Source organism: Streptopelia decaocto (assembly GCF_964273445.1).
Source record: "Streptopelia decaocto genome assembly, chromosome: 19".
Taxonomy (NCBI): Eukaryota; Metazoa; Chordata; class Aves; order Columbiformes; family Columbidae; genus Streptopelia; species Streptopelia decaocto.
In genome coordinates, this window is record NC_138674.1 from 3,647,058 (window position 1) to 3,663,873 (window position 16,816).

Here is a 16,816-nt window from a genome sequence, read left to right on the forward strand (position 1 = left end):
GAGGCAAGACAATGTCCCGGGCATGTGGAGTCTTGTTGTGTGCTCTCAGCGCTCACATTCCAGCACAGAGCTTCAGTGCAGAAAAGCAGCACAAAATGGTGAAAGGCTTCGCACCAGCGTGCGCAAAACTCCCCAGTTGTAGTGCCCAAAAAGCTGCAATGAGCCCTCCCCACCCCGTTCCTGCATCAGCACCCTGACTTCTTAAAAGTGGTTTGGGACCCAGAGGGGACCCCTGCCCTCACCAGGGGTCAGCCAAGATGATTCAAGAATTATCATCGAGGGGAAAAAGCTATTTCTTCACATGGCGTTTGTAACAGGGCACAGGGAAATAGAGACTGCAATACAACTATTTTATAAATATCACAATGACCACAGCTGCCAGAGGCTTCTGTCTAGCAGGTCTAGATAAGAGGCAAATGTTGGGGGACAGATCCAGTACAACTTTTTTTGATGAGCCAGAGTCAGGGGCTAAAGTTTGGCCTAAGATTACATGAAGCATTTATAAACAGAAAGACCAAGTTTATAAATCCTATTGTATTTTCTAGGCACAAAGACAGACAAACGGGATTCTTTACATTATTAGACAAAAATACACCTTTTTGTTGAAAGAAAGCAGTCTTAACCTTCCTGGTAACTCGTCTGGTCCTTTTTGTATTTCTGCTGTATTGCTCTTATTGTTTAAGGCTATTAAGTAATACCATGCATTGCCTATGCATCCTTACATAGAGAAGTGCAGAATGATGCTCTGCTCCTGTAGTTTTGCCTAGAGATACATAAATATGCACAAATATGATACTACTGGTAGGTTACTTACAGCTGTGAGTGGATTCAGAGCAATCCCAGTTCTTTCAGTTGAGTATAAACTGCTGTATGGTTCTACAGTATCAAACTTTGGACTAACTCTTAACCAGTGTTTTTCCATGTGAAAAACTCTTCTTTCCAAAGCAATAAAAAGAATAATAAAAGAAAAGCTTAAATTCTTCTAGAACTTCCCTTTATTAAAATGAGGAGTCTTCTATTTCCTATTAATACTGCACCAATCCTCTTAAAATAAGAATCCTATCTAGATATCAGGCTGGCCCAGACACATTTATAGCTACAGGTCATTTCTTTCCAGCTGAGACAGATAATGGTTGGATCCTGAACACCTGGTATGATGTGGGTAAAAGCCGGTGGCTCCAGGGAGGAGAGGAAAGAGCAGGAGGGTGTTGGTAGGGAGGGGGTTTGATCTTTAGCAGGAGGTGGCTGTGACCAGAGAGACACCAGAGACAGGGCTCTGTGTTGTATTTGTAATATAAGTGATAAGCAATGTTGTAATTGTAAGAATAAGCACAAGTATTTCAATGGGGAAAGGTACAAATAGGGGAAAGGGAATAAGGAGAACAAGCAGAGCTCAGTGCTTTAAAAAATAGCAACTTAAAATGCTCCTGTTATTTTTAATTGAGTTTCAAAAAAGAATTCTGAAAGAGAAATATGCACATTGATATCTATGTGCCTTTACTAGTTCTCTCTATCACTCTATGTAGTGTGAAGCCTATAATATTTATTCAGCTAACTGTATGCATTAGCAGGCTTTTTCATGTGAGTTGTGTTAGGTGTATGTGCTCGTTTTGTTGGGATTTGCTCTCTGTAGTTGTTTTGTAACATGCCCTATTTCACTGCAACCTTGAGCATCTCCTATAAGCAGATAGCACATGCCAGTACTGGAAAACTCATGGTAGGGAAGTTTACTCACAACTTCCCCCTCTAGAAAAATTACAGTAATTTGAGTGGGGTTGTAGAGGGAACCTCAGCTCTCAAATTCTTTGACATGAAGGTATTAACGTCCAGAAGGACCCTGAGCCTCTGGAGTCTGCTGCTAAATAGGGCACAGCTCAGAACATCTGAAGGTCTTTGTGACTCAGAGGTGGGAATCTCCTAATGATCTTAGTTATTTTTATACATGCTTCCCTAAAGCAGAGAAGCAACTCTACCGCCACCAAACAAGCACGCAAAACTGTGGTGGTGAAAACTGTAGGAGAAGAAAGCAAGACACAAAATAAGAAGGTGGAATTGCAAGACACTATCAACATCAAATAAAGGCACGAGACGGCAAGGACGAAAAGACCAGAGAAAAAGGTGGTAAAAGGGCAATACAAGCACAGGACTTTAGCAGGGTTTTCATTTTATTGCTGCTTTAATCTTGCTTTACGGAGCAAAATGGGGCAGCAGTTTACCAATGCCGAAGGGGAGCAAACGGAGATCGATGTTGCCGAATTGCAGGAGTGGTATAAGAAATTTGTGGTTGAATGTCCGAGCGGGACCCTCTTCATGCACGAATTCAAGCGGTTCTTCGGGGTCCAGGATAACCACGAAGCAGCAGAGTATATTGAAAACATGTTCAGAGCTTTTGATAAGAATGGGGTAAGTGGAGGGGAGTTGTTCCAATTATTTGTCTGATAATTTGCTCTTCTTCCTTCTATAATTCGGAGGTGGTTTGGTGCGGTTCCCACCCTTGTTACTGTGCTGCATGAGACTAACGCAAGGGTGATGGATTTGCTAGGGCAGGATAGAAAGAATATGCTGAACAACTTTGTATGGGCTGGTATGGATTTATCTTCTCTTAAATCTGCACACAATTAAGGACAGAATGTCCCCTTAAGGGACTAAGGATGGATTAAGAGGTTGAAATGTAGGCAGTCACGTTTGGAGACGGTATTGTTGAAAGATCCTCAAACAGCCAAGGTTACTCCATGGAAAAAAACCCATACCCATCTGTTATGCTAGAGGGGGAATTATAATGTAGGAAAGTCATCCTCAGGCTCGCTATACATTGGATTAAGTGTGTATGCACAGTATGAACAGGTGGCGTGTAACAAAATATTGATTTTAGCTACTCAAAAGTGAAGGAATGCTGAACAATTCAGGCATTCTGGTTTTGATTCCCTTTGCTGTATTTGTCATCAGACACCTGGGAAAAGTGGGCTTTCTGGTTTAGTGGCAGTTCATGCATACCCATGTATTGGTGCAAAAGACAGCGTAATACTAGCCTGGGATACTTTAGATACTCAAAAGAAATGCAATATGGTTGCCTTTCCCATTTTGAAATGGATAAACCTTGCCAAACCATTTGATTTCTTTTAATTTTCTTTTCCTGAAGTTCTTGATCATATTCAATGTGTGGGGTTGTTTGTTGCTGTGTATCAGTGCAATAAAAGTGGAGACAAGCACATCACCTTTCAGATATACAGATTTCCCTTAAGCTTCCTTTGAAACCAGTAGCAAAACCACTTTGAGGTGGTAACAAAAGTCAGTTTGTGAGAAAGGATAAAAAACTATGGAAGGTGTGGGCAGATCAGACTTGTCACAGAATTTTAAGCTGTCAAAACCTGGGTTCCTATAAAAAAACAGAAGGTCCAGGTCCAAATTCTGTTATGTAAGCTGCTTGGAAAGGGTTGCAGAGCAAATGGTGTGCATCAAAGGCATTCCTACTTTTTAGGAGTTTCCTTAATAACACTGAAAATCTGTCTATAAGGGATGCTGATACTTGCATACATTAAGAACACTGAATTAGGCCTGGGCTCATGTTTTTCCTTAAATGTCCCCATGGTATTATGTATTCAGTTGAGCAGGACCTAACAATCCAAAAGAATTATTAGTAACTTGGTAAGAAAATAAAACCAAATCTTTAATTGTGTTTTAATGCTTACTGGCCTTTGAGGTCCAGCAGTAGCTTTTTTTGTTCACTTTTACTGAATTATCTGCCTCCCCATTCTTAATGTAATTTGCGTTCTCTCGGGCTATTTAAACTGCTTGTTTCTGCAGCCCGGGCAGGTGTTCCCCCCTTATTGTACTGTAGGAAAACTGCTTTGCTCCCCACGGTCACTCCTTGGGGTATGGCTGTGCTTACTGATGGTCTTGGACTGGCACAAGTATTCTATAAAGTGGAAAATAAATAGATATCCCATGCAATATCCTCTAGGGGAGCTTTTTATCTAGGTTTCATAAGCAGTTTTCTATCAGCTATATGGAGCTAAGTGCCACTTGGCTGCTTTTCTGTTTCTACAGGATAACACCATTGATTTTCTGGAATACGTAGCTGCCTTGAATCTCGTTTTACGAGGAAAACTGGAACACAAGCTGAGGTGGACATTCAAAGTCTATGACAAGGATGGGAATGGCTGCATAGATAAACCTGAGCTGCTGGAAATCGTTGAGGTAAGTGGGCATTGCCTAATCACTTCTTTAAGCAATCACAGTTCTTTGGCAATGTAATGATGTGTATGTTTTTAGTGATAATGAGGTTCCAAGGCAGCTGTGGGCAGTGATGAAGTGAAAAATGCCTGATCTTGGTGAAAGGGTGATGTGCTTGGTGCTTTGGTGGAGCCGGATGGGGTGGCTGAGGGATCAGTTAAACCCCCAGCCTGGTCCTGCTGCTGTGCTCCAGAATTGGAGCCTCTGGGGTGCCTGTATCTCTGCTCTGCCTTTGCTTTCAACCTTTTCACACCATCATCCATTGCACTGGAAGGAGGTTTCACCCCATGCCCCTTTCAGGAGCCAAGTTTCCTGCCAAGTAGCTGGTGAGAATACACTGAGAGGCAGAAACAAGTACAGAAATCCCTCTTGTAATGATTCCTTTCTGGGTTTCTGTTCTGCACTTGGTTCAGTTGAAGGTGGGAGAGAAGGCGTGGGGTTGAACAGACAGACACAGGGTACCTGGGTTCTTCCTCCTGATAAGTATCTTGGTGATGGTGCTGGAGTCACACCTGCACCACAGATGCTGTAACTCCCCCATGCACAGCAGTAATTATGCAGCTTAATCAATGGTTATCAAACATTTTAGCACCCTAGGTGAAGTGCAATGTCAAGAAAACACCAGAAATGGCATCTGTGGAAGGCAGGTCCTTTTGACTGGGAAGTGTGACCAGCTTGTTACCTGCAGAACCAGCAGCAGGTGTGGGAGCATCTGGGGAGCTTGTCTGGGCCAGGTTCAATTATAGTTTTGAGGTCAGCCAGTAATTGGCTGGAGCTTTGTTAGGCCCTTGCTAATCCCTTCTCTAGAAAGACTTCAGACAAAACCCTTCAGCCAGTTAATAATGAACAGGTGGTTGTCATGGGAGGAATTGATAAAATCTGCCCCTTTCCAGTGACAAAGTGGAACAGAAGCTATGGGTCAAAATATGTGCTAATGCAGGCTTGATCGTGTAGGCTGGGCACAAGTTCCCTGGGGGAGAGGGCTGGGTAAATCCAGATGTGCCTGGTCTCAGATGTTAGAAAAGAACCCGTACTTGAAAGTCAGATGACCTTCCCATCTGTGAAACTTGTTCTTTGCAAAGGAACCCTGAGGTCTGACCAAAATGTGTGAGGAAAACAGGAGGACAGCAGCTCCAAAAAGCAGATGAAGTCATTCACAGTGTGTGTGAGCACGAGGTCAGAGGTTCCATTAAAGGTCTGGGGCTGCTGAGCGGCAGATCTTTCTCAAAAGGTTAAAACCACAGCCCTTGTAAAAGACCTTTACGCTGTTGGGAAGATAAGAGTTCACTGCTTTTCATTTTCCAGCCCTTTTCCTAATGTGTGAACTTCTTTTCAGTCTATCTACAAGCTGAAGAAGGTGTGTCGGTCGGAGGTGGAGGAGAGGACCCCGCTGCTGACGCCCGAGGAGGTTGTGGACAGGATATTTCAGTTAGTGGATGAGAACGGGGATGGTAAGCGATCAATGGCTCAGATTGCATTGGTGTGCGATGAGAAGTTATCTGTGCTGGGCAGGCCGGCTTTAATTATGTCTATTAAGAAATCACTTAGGACTATGGTGTTATTCATATTAGACACATTGGGTTTGGTTCTGGTCTATTTGGTAGAATCGAGTGAAACGAAGAAATAAACTTAACAGCAGAGTCAATTATACTGTTAGGCAGCATTCTGTATTTTATCAACACTGGGGATCATCCTCCATAAGTGCTCCAAGGACTGGTTGCTCTTGCATTGCTTATATTCACATAATTATTACATATGCATATACATAATTACAAAAACATTACAATTTTTGAGATTTTTTTACATACAATACATCTATACAAAGAAATAATTGATGATGTTAGGTACAATAGTTTCGTTTCTTACTTACAATATACCTACTAATTATTAGTTAAATATAAACTAAGCACTCTGCTTCTAAACAATATATCACTTAATCTTCTATCTCCCTCTTGCCATGCAGAAGGATCTAAAACTTGAAAAACATCCCTTTGTTTTGCAGTTGGTCAGAAAGCATTTATCTCATGTCAGTTGGTTACATGAATTTGGCAGCTTCTCTCCATGAGAATAACTTGGTGCAGCAGGATGAAATAATCCTCATTGATATTTTAATGCAAAACAGAGGGGCCACTATTCTGTCTAGTTTTTGATGCTACAAAATCTCATCTTCTGAAAGCCCCTGGTAGCCACAGTGTCCCAGTCCCAGCACAAATAGCCCGAGCAAAGACAGTGGCTGCAGCCGAATTGGAGCTTGAAGGATCAGATTTGGTGGAGCAGTGCCAGCTAATGAACGTTTCCTGTTAGCTGGGGGGATGGGGCAGGTGTGAATGCGTTGGGTTATGGTGTGGTGGTTTGTCTTTCAGCTAAATTACACGTGAGAAAAAGTATAGCTTTTGTTTTATTGCTGTATTTTCTGGAACATAGATGGCTTTTACATCCTGTCTTCTTCTTATCTGTCATGTTTTGTGTCCCCATCTTGTGTCCTCCTCCTCTCATACACAGGGCAGTTGTCACTTGACGAGTTCATTGACGGGGCCAGGAAAGACAAGTGGGTGATGAAGATGTTGCAGATGGATGTAAACCCTGGGGGATGGATCACGGAGCAGAGGAGGAAGAGTGCTTTGTTTTGAGAACATTCAGCTTTGATCCAGCTGAAAACGGGGTGCTGACTACAACTGTGGCTCTCTAACTCCAGGGTGGTAGTGGCTTTCCTTTTTAATATGATCTCAGCATCCAGATGAAAACTTCAGCAGTTTCAGACGCCGTATCTCCATCTCAAACCCATGTGCTGCACACTGCTGGTACCCAGAGACTATTTTTGGCCCGTGAAATAAGTCTTTCTGTGTACACGATACCGTGCTTGCCAGCTCTGGTTTTTGGTTACACCCCAAGGAATGAACTTTTTGTGGCTTGCTGCAGTGGATCCTGGGCCGGGTTTGATTCTGATGACAGATGGGACTGGGAAGCGATGCAGTGGTACCATCTCTGGTGCAGACCAGCGTTTGCATCATTAATGCCTGCAGAGACCCAAACACATAGAACCAAAAGTGCCAGAGCCCCTGTTCTGTTGTCAGATTCTATATGTTCAGGATGTTTGTTACGCATAGCAATATGTATGCGTATTTACATTATACTACTGATGTAAAATTATTGAACACTAGCATATCGCTATCAGAAATGAGAATGAGATTGTAAGGGGTAGCCAAGGCAGTGCACAGAGTTGAGGAAAATATAACGTGTGTGGCTGGCAGGTGGAGCAGCAGCTCCTTACGTCTCCTTTCTATGGACCAGGCGCTGCTCTTGTAGCTGTTCAGGGCCCTGGGTTTCTGTGGGGCTGGAAAGAATGGTATTTCCAGACACTGAGCAGTAGTGGGAATGGTGCCTCTGAATAGCTGCATTTTGAGGGCAGTTTTGCACTAGTGATTCTGTTTTGTGGAAGGAGAGGTGAGGGAAGAGCAGAGTTTTCCTGGCTGTGGCTCTGCAATGAGAGGATTTATTGGCAGGACCACAGAATGGAGCAAAATCCAAGTGAGTTACTGTAGTACAGTGGTTTTACACTGGACTTAATTAGCCCCAGACTACAGGTGAAATCTGCACAGGTTGTAGGCGGAGCTCTGCTATTCTTATGGCTGACCCATATACCTACATAGGTACATGTATGTGGAAAGATAATTTGAGCTGAACCAATATTTTGGTTCACCTTTATTGGGTTATTTGCAAGAAAAAAATCCCCAGGAAAAGAACATGAGGTTTTGTCTGTTTTATTTTAATTTTCCCATGGAATCAGTGGGCCGAGTCACATCCCTGGAAAGATTTGCAATCCCTTTTTTTGTGGCCTTTATGACTGTAGTATCTTTCATTAGCTGATTAGTTTGCTGGTTTGCAGTCTTGTCAGTTTAACCGGTGTTTAAATTCAGGAACATGAGGGAGTATTTGATAAGACAGTCAGTGCTAGAGTTCAAATCCATATACATTTCCACTTCTAAATAGCCTTTCCAAGAGTTTTCTGTAAATATAAGCTCGTGGCATGTTACTTATCAGAGCTGACTAGGCTGTTCATGCTGCTGTAAGGCAGCTGTTTAAAGCTTATTCAGGTCAATAGTTTATCAGCTAAAGATTTGAAAGAAAAATCTTCCGTCTGACCCGAGCGCCTAGAAGATTCACTTTACTGATATTCCAACGTGTGGATAAAAGTTTGAACGGGAGGATACAAACCTCTAAATCCTCACATTTAATCGTCTCAACCAACATCCCACACTCCGCTTCTTGCGCCGGTTTAGTGCATGTAGTTGTGTGCTGCAAGTTTGCTTTAAACGCTTTATATTTTGTGATTGTGTTCCCCAGGTCAGGCAGTTTGGAGCTGTTTGGTGTCCGCACACCAGCCGTCCTGTGCTGGTAGAGGGCATCCTAACACCGAGCACCGCACAGCTCGCGGCACAGGTTTTGTAACACGTGAATTTAATAAAGAATTATTTATTAAAATATCTGCTTTGTAGTAATTTTTTTTGGTGCTTAAAATGAAGGTGAGGATCCGTGTGAGCACCTGAGGCTGGCGTAATGAATTAAAGGGAGGTGTTAACAGCTAACATGGATCAGAGGAATATAAGGCAGAGGTGGGGATGCTATTGCAGGTGCAGAGTAAGAGAGGAGCTCTCTGTTTAAATTCTGTGTAATGACAGCGAAAAGCATAGTGTATCATTAAAAACACTTCTCAATGGAACCTGAAATAGGTGCTTGTGCTGAAGTGCTGCGATGAGGGGCCCAGGTCTGGCCCTGCTGGGACTGAAATGGGAACCTTGAAGCGTTCAGGGCTGGAAGTGTTGGGGTTGACAGCAGGATGACTCCCCTGGCCTGGGCATGGACCTCTGCAGGTAACACTTGTCCAAGTGTTGGCATCACCCGCTGGAAAATTGTTCCTCTTAGCACTCGTGTAATCTTTTGTCAAGAAGTCAGAGGGTGCTTTAGTCTCGGTCCTATTTTTAAATCCATAGGTATAAACACTTTGATCTCCTCCCAAACTCAATTCAACATTTACATCAAGCTGTTGATGTCAGGCACTTTGCATAATCCATTTTTCCAGACTTACAGCCCAGCTAGAATTGGATTTGACTGATTGGATTTCTTTCTAGTCTAAATGGGGTAACAGGATGGCTCAGAAAAGGCAAATGCCATGTGGCTTTTTTCCCTGAGCTCTTACCATCTGCTCTGATGCTTGGGCAGAACCAAAGGTGCAATAACCGGGTTAGAAAGCTGAAGGTGAGGCTGTCGCTGATGGGCAGAGACACCGGGGAACAGGAGCTGAGGAGGCATTGCATCCTAAAATCCCCTGGGAGGTGCGTTCCCAGGGAAAGTGCTGAGCAGCAGAAATAATGAAGTTGAGAAGGAATGGGAATAATTACATCTAACTGTGCTTAGCCATGCTCTTTGTTTGCCCGCACACCTGCTGGTGTGTGATGGGAGGTTCACCCGTGGGTGGCTGCCCAGAAGAAAGGGTTTTGTCCAGGTAATTCCTGAAGGATCCATGTGCAGCTCCCCTTGAAAATGTCATGTTGAAAATTGGTGCTGATCACTGATTTTTTTTGGTGGTTTCCCTGTACTCATTGTTTTTTCCCATTGCAGCACATTCTGGCAGCACAGGAGACGACTTCTTTCCTTCTTCACTTCTTCTCTTCAAAGGAACATGCACTTCAGAAGTTTGGAAAGTATCTCAGACATATTAACCTTAAAAATGCTGTATTTAAGGTAATTTAATGGTGTTCTGGGATCATGGTATGGGAACAGCGGAGCTGTGTTGTAGGGCAACTGTGTTCCCTGGGGATAAGGGACCTTTTGAAGCATCTTTGCCTTTTACTCCCCGCACCCTAACGCACAGGGGTGTGTTATGGACCCTCTGGCAGCTCCTGAAAAAAGCCTCTCCCACCCTCACTGGGGCTGTGCTGCCTCATTCACCAGTGACATTGTCACAAGAGTGAGCAGCTGCCACTGGTTTGAAATGAATTATGCATGAGTTAGGGCAAAGCAAGTCACAATATTAGTTTTTAATTGTTTTATTTGCTTCCTTAGAGGCTGAATAAACATCCCTTGGGGAGAGACGCGGAGGTTTGGAAGGTGCCTTTGGCCAGCCGGCAGTTCTGACAGCCCTTCTAGAATAACTTTGTCTTTATAGATAGAATTTGGGCTTGTCGGGGCTGCTGTTGTAAAGATGAAGTGCCATAAAATGTTGTGCTGGTTGTTTGTGGGTAAGTGAATTCTGCTGCGAGGAGGATTGTTGCGCACTGAGTAAATGGATGAGAAGGGCAAGCGGCACCCATGGGATGTGAGAACCTGGGAGCAGCCCCTTTTCTACACCAACCTCTCCCCGTGCTTGTGCTGTTCTTGCGATACAACTATTTTAATGAAGCTAAAACAAAGGTTTCTACGCTTGCATGAGACAGTTAATCTGTCCTGCTGGAAAGAGAAAAATTGATTGAAGGAGAGAAAAAGGCACAGCCTGGAATAAACTTGTAAAATATCTTTATTAGTTCACTATAAGATTGGAAGTACAAAAGCTTCCAGGTAAAACACTGTCAAATGAAAAAGATGCCCAGGACAAAAATGGTCAGAAAGTTGTTTATGAATAGTGAGCATCCAGTGCTAAATAACAAGTCTTTGAGCTGGGCAAGACATCTTTCCCAGTGTCCTGCATTGCCTCTCCAGGTCTGAATCTTGCTCCCATCAGATGAGGAAACTCCTCTCCAGGAGCAGCTGGGGCGCAGCCCCAACTTGGGGACAGTGGGCGATGTGGGGACAGAACTGCTCCCGCAGCCTCCCCTGTGCGTGTGCGGGTCCCGGGTGCAGCCCCTGCTCGTGGCGCTGGTCAGTAGTGTCGGCAGACGAGGTTGCTGTGACGGGGTTCTCTAGGAAGGGGTGATTGGGTTTTATTCCATGGGGGACAGTGCTTGGTACTGCGGGGGTGACAGTTCCCATCACCTGCTCATGGATCCGCAGGTGTTGCGGATGCTTGGGATGCGGATGCTGCGTCCAGCCCATCTCCAGCATCACCCCATCCGATCCGCGGGCAGACGATTCGTTGCCATTGCAGTTAAAACTACACGATGCTCAAGGGTGTTGCAGCTTGCAGGAGAGTTCCTTAAGTTTGTTGCATAGATGATATGCCATGCAGGAATATTCCTATAAACACGCAAAACCTTTTCTTCTCAGGCTGACATTGCAGCCCTTCCAGATATTTCAAGGAGAAACATGCCCTTAAAGTTCAGATAGTTGTTAATAAAGGCACCTTTCTATGTTTTTAAAGCTTTTAAGCAAAGAAAAGCCACTGCATTCACCGCTCCCCTTTTTCTAGCTCAGAGGTGTTTTTGTCTTACGTTATCACTAACGGTTCCTAACTGAATAAAAACCAATGAATGAATGAATGACCAAAACTGCTGATTGCATGCTCTGGAAACATGTATGGAAAGAGAAGGTTTGCGTCTGTTTTCTTGGTTTTGTACGTGTGTCCTTGGGGAGCCCCCGTCACCACCGGGGCCAAGAGCCGGCAGCCTCGGGGTTCGTCCCCTGCAGAGGCTGCAGATGCTGGTGTTGGCCATGACCAGGGGGTGAATTTTGAGGCTTTCTTGGTGTGTTATCTCCCTGCATCACCCGGTGCTGCTCCCCCTTCCTGGGGATGGCAGATTCCAAAGCCCCCAAGCAGTGAAGGGTGCTGTGGCCAGTCCCAGGGTGGCTGTGGCTTCCAGGGTGGCAGCTCCCCCTCTTTTCTTTTTGCTGGCCGGTGCGGTTGTGCTGGGCAGAGCTCGGTGACCCCCGTGCTCCCCCAAACCCTCTGCCCGGGGAGCGATGCTTTTGGAGCAGATCCTGGTCCCTGCGCTAGTGGGATAGTCTATCGCTTGTCACACTGGCGCTGGGACAGCTCACCGGCTCCCACAACCACAACCTGATTTGTTTTAGTAATGCGAGGGGGGAAAAGTAGAGATGAAGGGAAAATCTCCCGGGAGCCTACTCGGCAGCCTCTGCTTCCTGCTCTGGCTCGTGTGGGTTCTTCCCGTCATTCTGGATCAGCTGGACGATGTGTGTCAGGTCCAGGCTGCGGGTGAGGATATCGAGCAGCACTTCATCCTTTTGTACGCCCTCCATGAACTCCTCCAGGGAGAGCTCGCCTGTGGGAGCGCATTTGGAAAAGATCCGTTAGGTCCTGCATCCTTTCTCCTCCCTCCGCAGCATCCTCGGAGCAGCCCCCCGGGAGCTGTGGGTACCAGCCCTTCCCGACATCCTGAGTCTGTGCATCGCACACCCAAACCCCATCACAGATAAACCCCATGCAGACCCCCAGTGTCCCCAACCGCAGCCCGTGGAGGGGACAGGGAGCGAAACCTTCACAAAGAGCTGGTCCCTGCCAGCTCCCCCGTGTCCTGGTGTTTTGGGACATCCAACATCTGGAATTGCAGGTAAGAGGGAAGTGGGAGCTGTATTTGGCATTGCATAAGAAAGCTCCTTACCATCTCCATTTATATCAATTTTGTCAAACACCATGTTTGTGAATTCCTCAGCTGTCATCGTTTCGTTGCACCGGTTGATGGCTCTAATAGCCTGGAGAGAAAGAAGAACAATTACTGAGCGTTATACAGTTTTGTGTATCCATCAGTACCAGCGGCTCAGTGACCAGACATGGGCGGCCAAACTTTTTTGCAGGCAGTTCTGAAAGGAATAGAAGTCCTGGAGATTAAAATCACTTAAAAAGGCAATCAATGCATTAAAAGATTAAGTGGGCATGCTGGGATAAGCCAGGAGCCCTTCACCTCTGAAATCCTTAGATTAAATTCAAGTGCTTATCTCAGCCCGGGTTTCAGCGGCCGTGGTTAAACAGCCGGCGATGAGGAGACGAGGGGTTGGTGCGTGTCGGGGCGTGTGGGGGGTCAGACGGGTCCAACCCGGTGGGAGGACGGGCAGAGGACACGGAACCAGTTTGGCCAGTGCCTGCTGGTTTGCCAGGGAGTTGTCTTTTGGGTGGGAATTTTCCTGTTACAACCTTTGTGTCTACCTGTATTTAATAACCATCATCTGCGACAGAAGCAGGAAAAGCAGAGCCCACTCACTTTGATGATGTTCAGCAGTTCTCCCCGGTCAATGCAGCCGTTCCCGTCCACATCGTAGAGCTTGAAATACCATCGCAGCTTCTGATCCACCTTCCCTTTCAGGACCAGGCTCAGAGCTGCCACATACTCCATAAAATCTATGTAGCCATCCTAAAAGCAGAAGGTTAGAAGCCAGGTGAGACTAAAAGCAGGTAAACTCAGTGTCTATGCCCGGCTTGGGGACTAACGAAGACTCAAAAGTTAGCCTGTGCTAAAGGAAAGCAGTGGTAATTCAGAGGTCAAAGAGGAATTATGCAGTTGAGCCCTGAAGGATTACCGCACGTTATCCTGCCTGCACGCTCCTCCGGCTCTTTTCTGCTGCGAGGGGCTCTCACCCGGCGCTCTCCAGGAGAGGAGCGAGCTCAGGAATCACCCAGCACATCGCTGCCACCCCGGGAGGGGACGGCGCTGCTCTGTCCCTGTGCCATTTGTGTGTCTGCTTCGTGTTTGGCCACATCAAAAGCACAAATAGTGTTATCTTTCCCCCGGGTGTTTGCCCGGCTGCCTGCGCAGCGTCAGCGCCGTCCCGCCGCAGAGTGTCTGCAGGGCCGTGGTACGAACGCAAACCGTGCTGGGCTGGGCTCCCGTGCCACCGCCTTCCAGACACCACCCCGGGATGTTCACGGCTTCCAGGAGCTTTGCTAAAATGTGTGGTGCCCAACACGGAGCTTTTCAATGGCGCGTACCACTGAGATACGAAACACATCAAAGGGAAAATGGTTCATACTGTAAACCACGGACAGTCTTTGGGAGGGAATAAGCCGGGGGTTTGTCAATGAACAAAGCCACCGTGCACGGGGCCGGTTCAAGAAGAGATCATCTGCTTTATCCCACCACTGTAAGAGGCAGATTAGGTATAAATAGCGACTGAGCCCCATTCCCAGCAGGATTTCCTGCACGGCAATTCCCTTTTCAGGCATTCAAACCCGGGGCAGTGAGCAAGGTGAAGGCACAAACAGAACACCTAAAGGATTTAGGACCTGAATTGTATTCTTTTCAATGGGATTAAGCCCACTAAGCCTTTCAGTGTGCCATAAAATACATTCTTCATCTCACATGAGGTGCAGTTTCAAATCATTCACAAGTCCGGCACAGCGACAGCCCACGGTGCAAAGCTCCCCAGGGAACGAAGGGCCTGAGCTGCTTATCATACATGTAATAAAAGCAATGAAACTGTAATCCATTTGTAATTTAAAACAATAGAAAAGCAAAGCCAATCCGTTCTGTAAACCGCAGCTCATGCCACGCTGCGTGGCTCAGGAACTCTCTGTTTCTGCATGAGCGCAGCACTTGTTCTCACACCGCTGGCTTGGTCCTTACTGTCACAACATTTGATATTCCAGGGTTAAAGGGCGTTTCGTTTTAAAGAGATCATAGATTAGCAGAAAACCCCCGACTATTTTAATAATTTAAAATAAAAAGGGAAATATAACTTCCGGGAAAAGTCTGTTTTCTCCCAGAACAGGCTGCAGGTGAGGGGTTTTACTTGACATATTTTTTTGCCTTACATAACTGATATTACAATTTACAAGGCCACAGAGCACCAGACCATGCATACTCGGATCCACATCTATTTTGCATACACCCAGATACACCACACACCACGGGAGCAAAGCACAGCCCATCCCTGCCCAGGCTGAGTGGGAAGGACAATATTTACCTTATTAAAGTCAAACGTCTCAAACATTTGCTCAACGTATTTGTTCGCTGACGGACTCAGGTTTTTCAAGCCAAAAAACTGTTTGAACTCGTACAGGGTGAGCTGGCCAGAAGGACACTCCGTCATGAACTTCTTATACCACTGGTGGCACTCGGTGGTGCTCAGCTCCTCCACGGTTTTCCCGTCCATGTTCCCCATCTCCACAGCAAAGTCCTGATCGCTTTACAGCCAAAAATCGATGTTTTCTGAAATTCGAGGGCTTTGAAATTCTGCTTCTTGCCTTTAAAGTCCCAACGTCCCCAGTGCCGCAGAGATCACAGTATTAGGGAAAAAGCCAAACTGCCTTGTGTGGGGGTTGTTCCGATTTGGTGTTGGTGGCGATGGATGCGAAAGGCACCTCTTCCCAGGACAATTCCAAAGCACAAAACCCTCTTTGGACAAGAGGGTGACATTTAAGTACCCAGCAAATCCCCCTGCGGCCAATGAGGCTCAGGGGGATGACTGGCTCCCAACAGGTATTAAGACTTCAGGGTTAAAATAGAAAGGAGGTAAAATGGGAAAGTCTTGCAGATTACAGGCCCGGCAGGAGATTATGAGGGTGGAATTTTCTCCGTGATGGTGTAATCTCCTAATCCACTTTATTTATGATTTTGTGGGGGGTTGTATGAGCAATAACTTTTGCACCAAAATCAGGGTAAGAAGAAATAGAGAAAACAACACAGAAGTCTCTATGTTGATACTGTCCTTTTGGTCTCCCTTGGTCTTATTCTGGCTGGAGGATTTCCAGACAGGGCTGCTAATTTGAGCCTGAAACGTAGGGAGGGGGAAGTACCATTTCAGCTCCTGTAAAGAAATGCTATTTGAGGGTAAATTTGGTGTGCTGAGACACATGCTTCTGGAGAAGAGCTGCAGGGAGATGACACCTGAATTTCAGCTCCAGTTACTATCTAATGCCACAAATGAAACTGCTTTTCCATTCACGACGAACAAGGCTTTGCCTGTGTCTAGGAAAACCTCGTGAAAGGAGTTGTCCTTTCAAAGGAGGAGCAGAATTTAGGCTTAGCTGAGGAAGCCAGCGAAACCTTCCCAGGTTCTGCAGCTTGTGCTAAGGCCAGGCTTGTGCAGATGACCATTCATGCAGTGCTTGCGTGTAAGCAGGTGACAGTAAATGACAGGACAAGTCGGACCAGGTGTTTAGAACAAAACCCACGCTGCATATTTTTCTGGGGAGCAGTGACCTGGCCTCACCACCCATCCCTCAGCTCATGCGTTCACTGATGGTCATAACTCAATGGGAAGCTGAGGTCGCACCAGTCACTGCTTTCATTGCTTGGGCTTTATTGCTCTCAACTATGGGTTTGGGGGTTGGAGGGGTCTCCATTTTGCCACATCCGCACTTGGGACATCAATCTTCTTCTTGGTGTGATCGGTGTCCCGGTTGTAGCGGTACCCGCAGGTTGGCTTCTGCGAGGTGTAGAAGGGGTAGTACGAGTTGGACCAACCCGGTTTGTAGAAGACAAACTTGAAGTCATCGGGTTGATGGCCCCCAGAATGGGCGACAACAGGAATGAAACGAGTGTCCAACGGCTGGGGATGTGCTGGAGACGGCTGGCTCGTTGGGACGGGCTTCTCCACCTCCTTTGGCTTCTTGTGGTCTTTGCCAGGGGTTTTAGTCACCTGTGGAGCAAAAGAGCCGGACAAATGCATTGCAGTTGCTCCCAACACTTTGCCATCCTTATCAGGGCTTAAGGCCCCGATGCAATAGTTGTGTACTGGTGACCAAAAAGTGGAGATT

General features: G+C 46.0%; 2 protein-coding genes across 2 annotated transcripts; one reads left to right on the forward strand and one right to left on the reverse strand.

Moving 5' to 3' along the window:
• Positions 1-2,199: 2,199 nt before the first annotated feature.
• On the forward strand, positions 2,200-6,863 carry GUCA1B (guanylate cyclase activator 1B; the record flags this gene model as incomplete). Its single annotated transcript, XM_082069029.1, has 4 exons — positions 2,200-2,403; positions 4,048-4,197; positions 5,570-5,684; positions 6,736-6,863. 4 exons carry the CDS (start codon positions 2,200-2,202, stop codon positions 6,861-6,863), a joined length of 597 nt encoding a protein of 198 aa, XP_081925155.1.
• A 5,362-nt stretch (positions 6,864-12,225) lies between these two features.
• LOC309447944 (guanylyl cyclase-activating protein 1) lies at positions 12,226-15,219 on the reverse strand (the record flags this gene model as incomplete). The annotated part of the gene is made up of 4 exons (XM_082069085.1): positions 12,226-12,386; positions 12,726-12,816; positions 13,323-13,472; positions 15,022-15,219. The coding sequence occupies 4 exons, from the start codon at positions 15,217-15,219 to the stop codon at positions 12,226-12,228; spliced, it is 600 nt and encodes a 199-aa protein (XP_081925211.1).
• Positions 15,220-16,816: the final 1,597 nt, after the last annotated feature.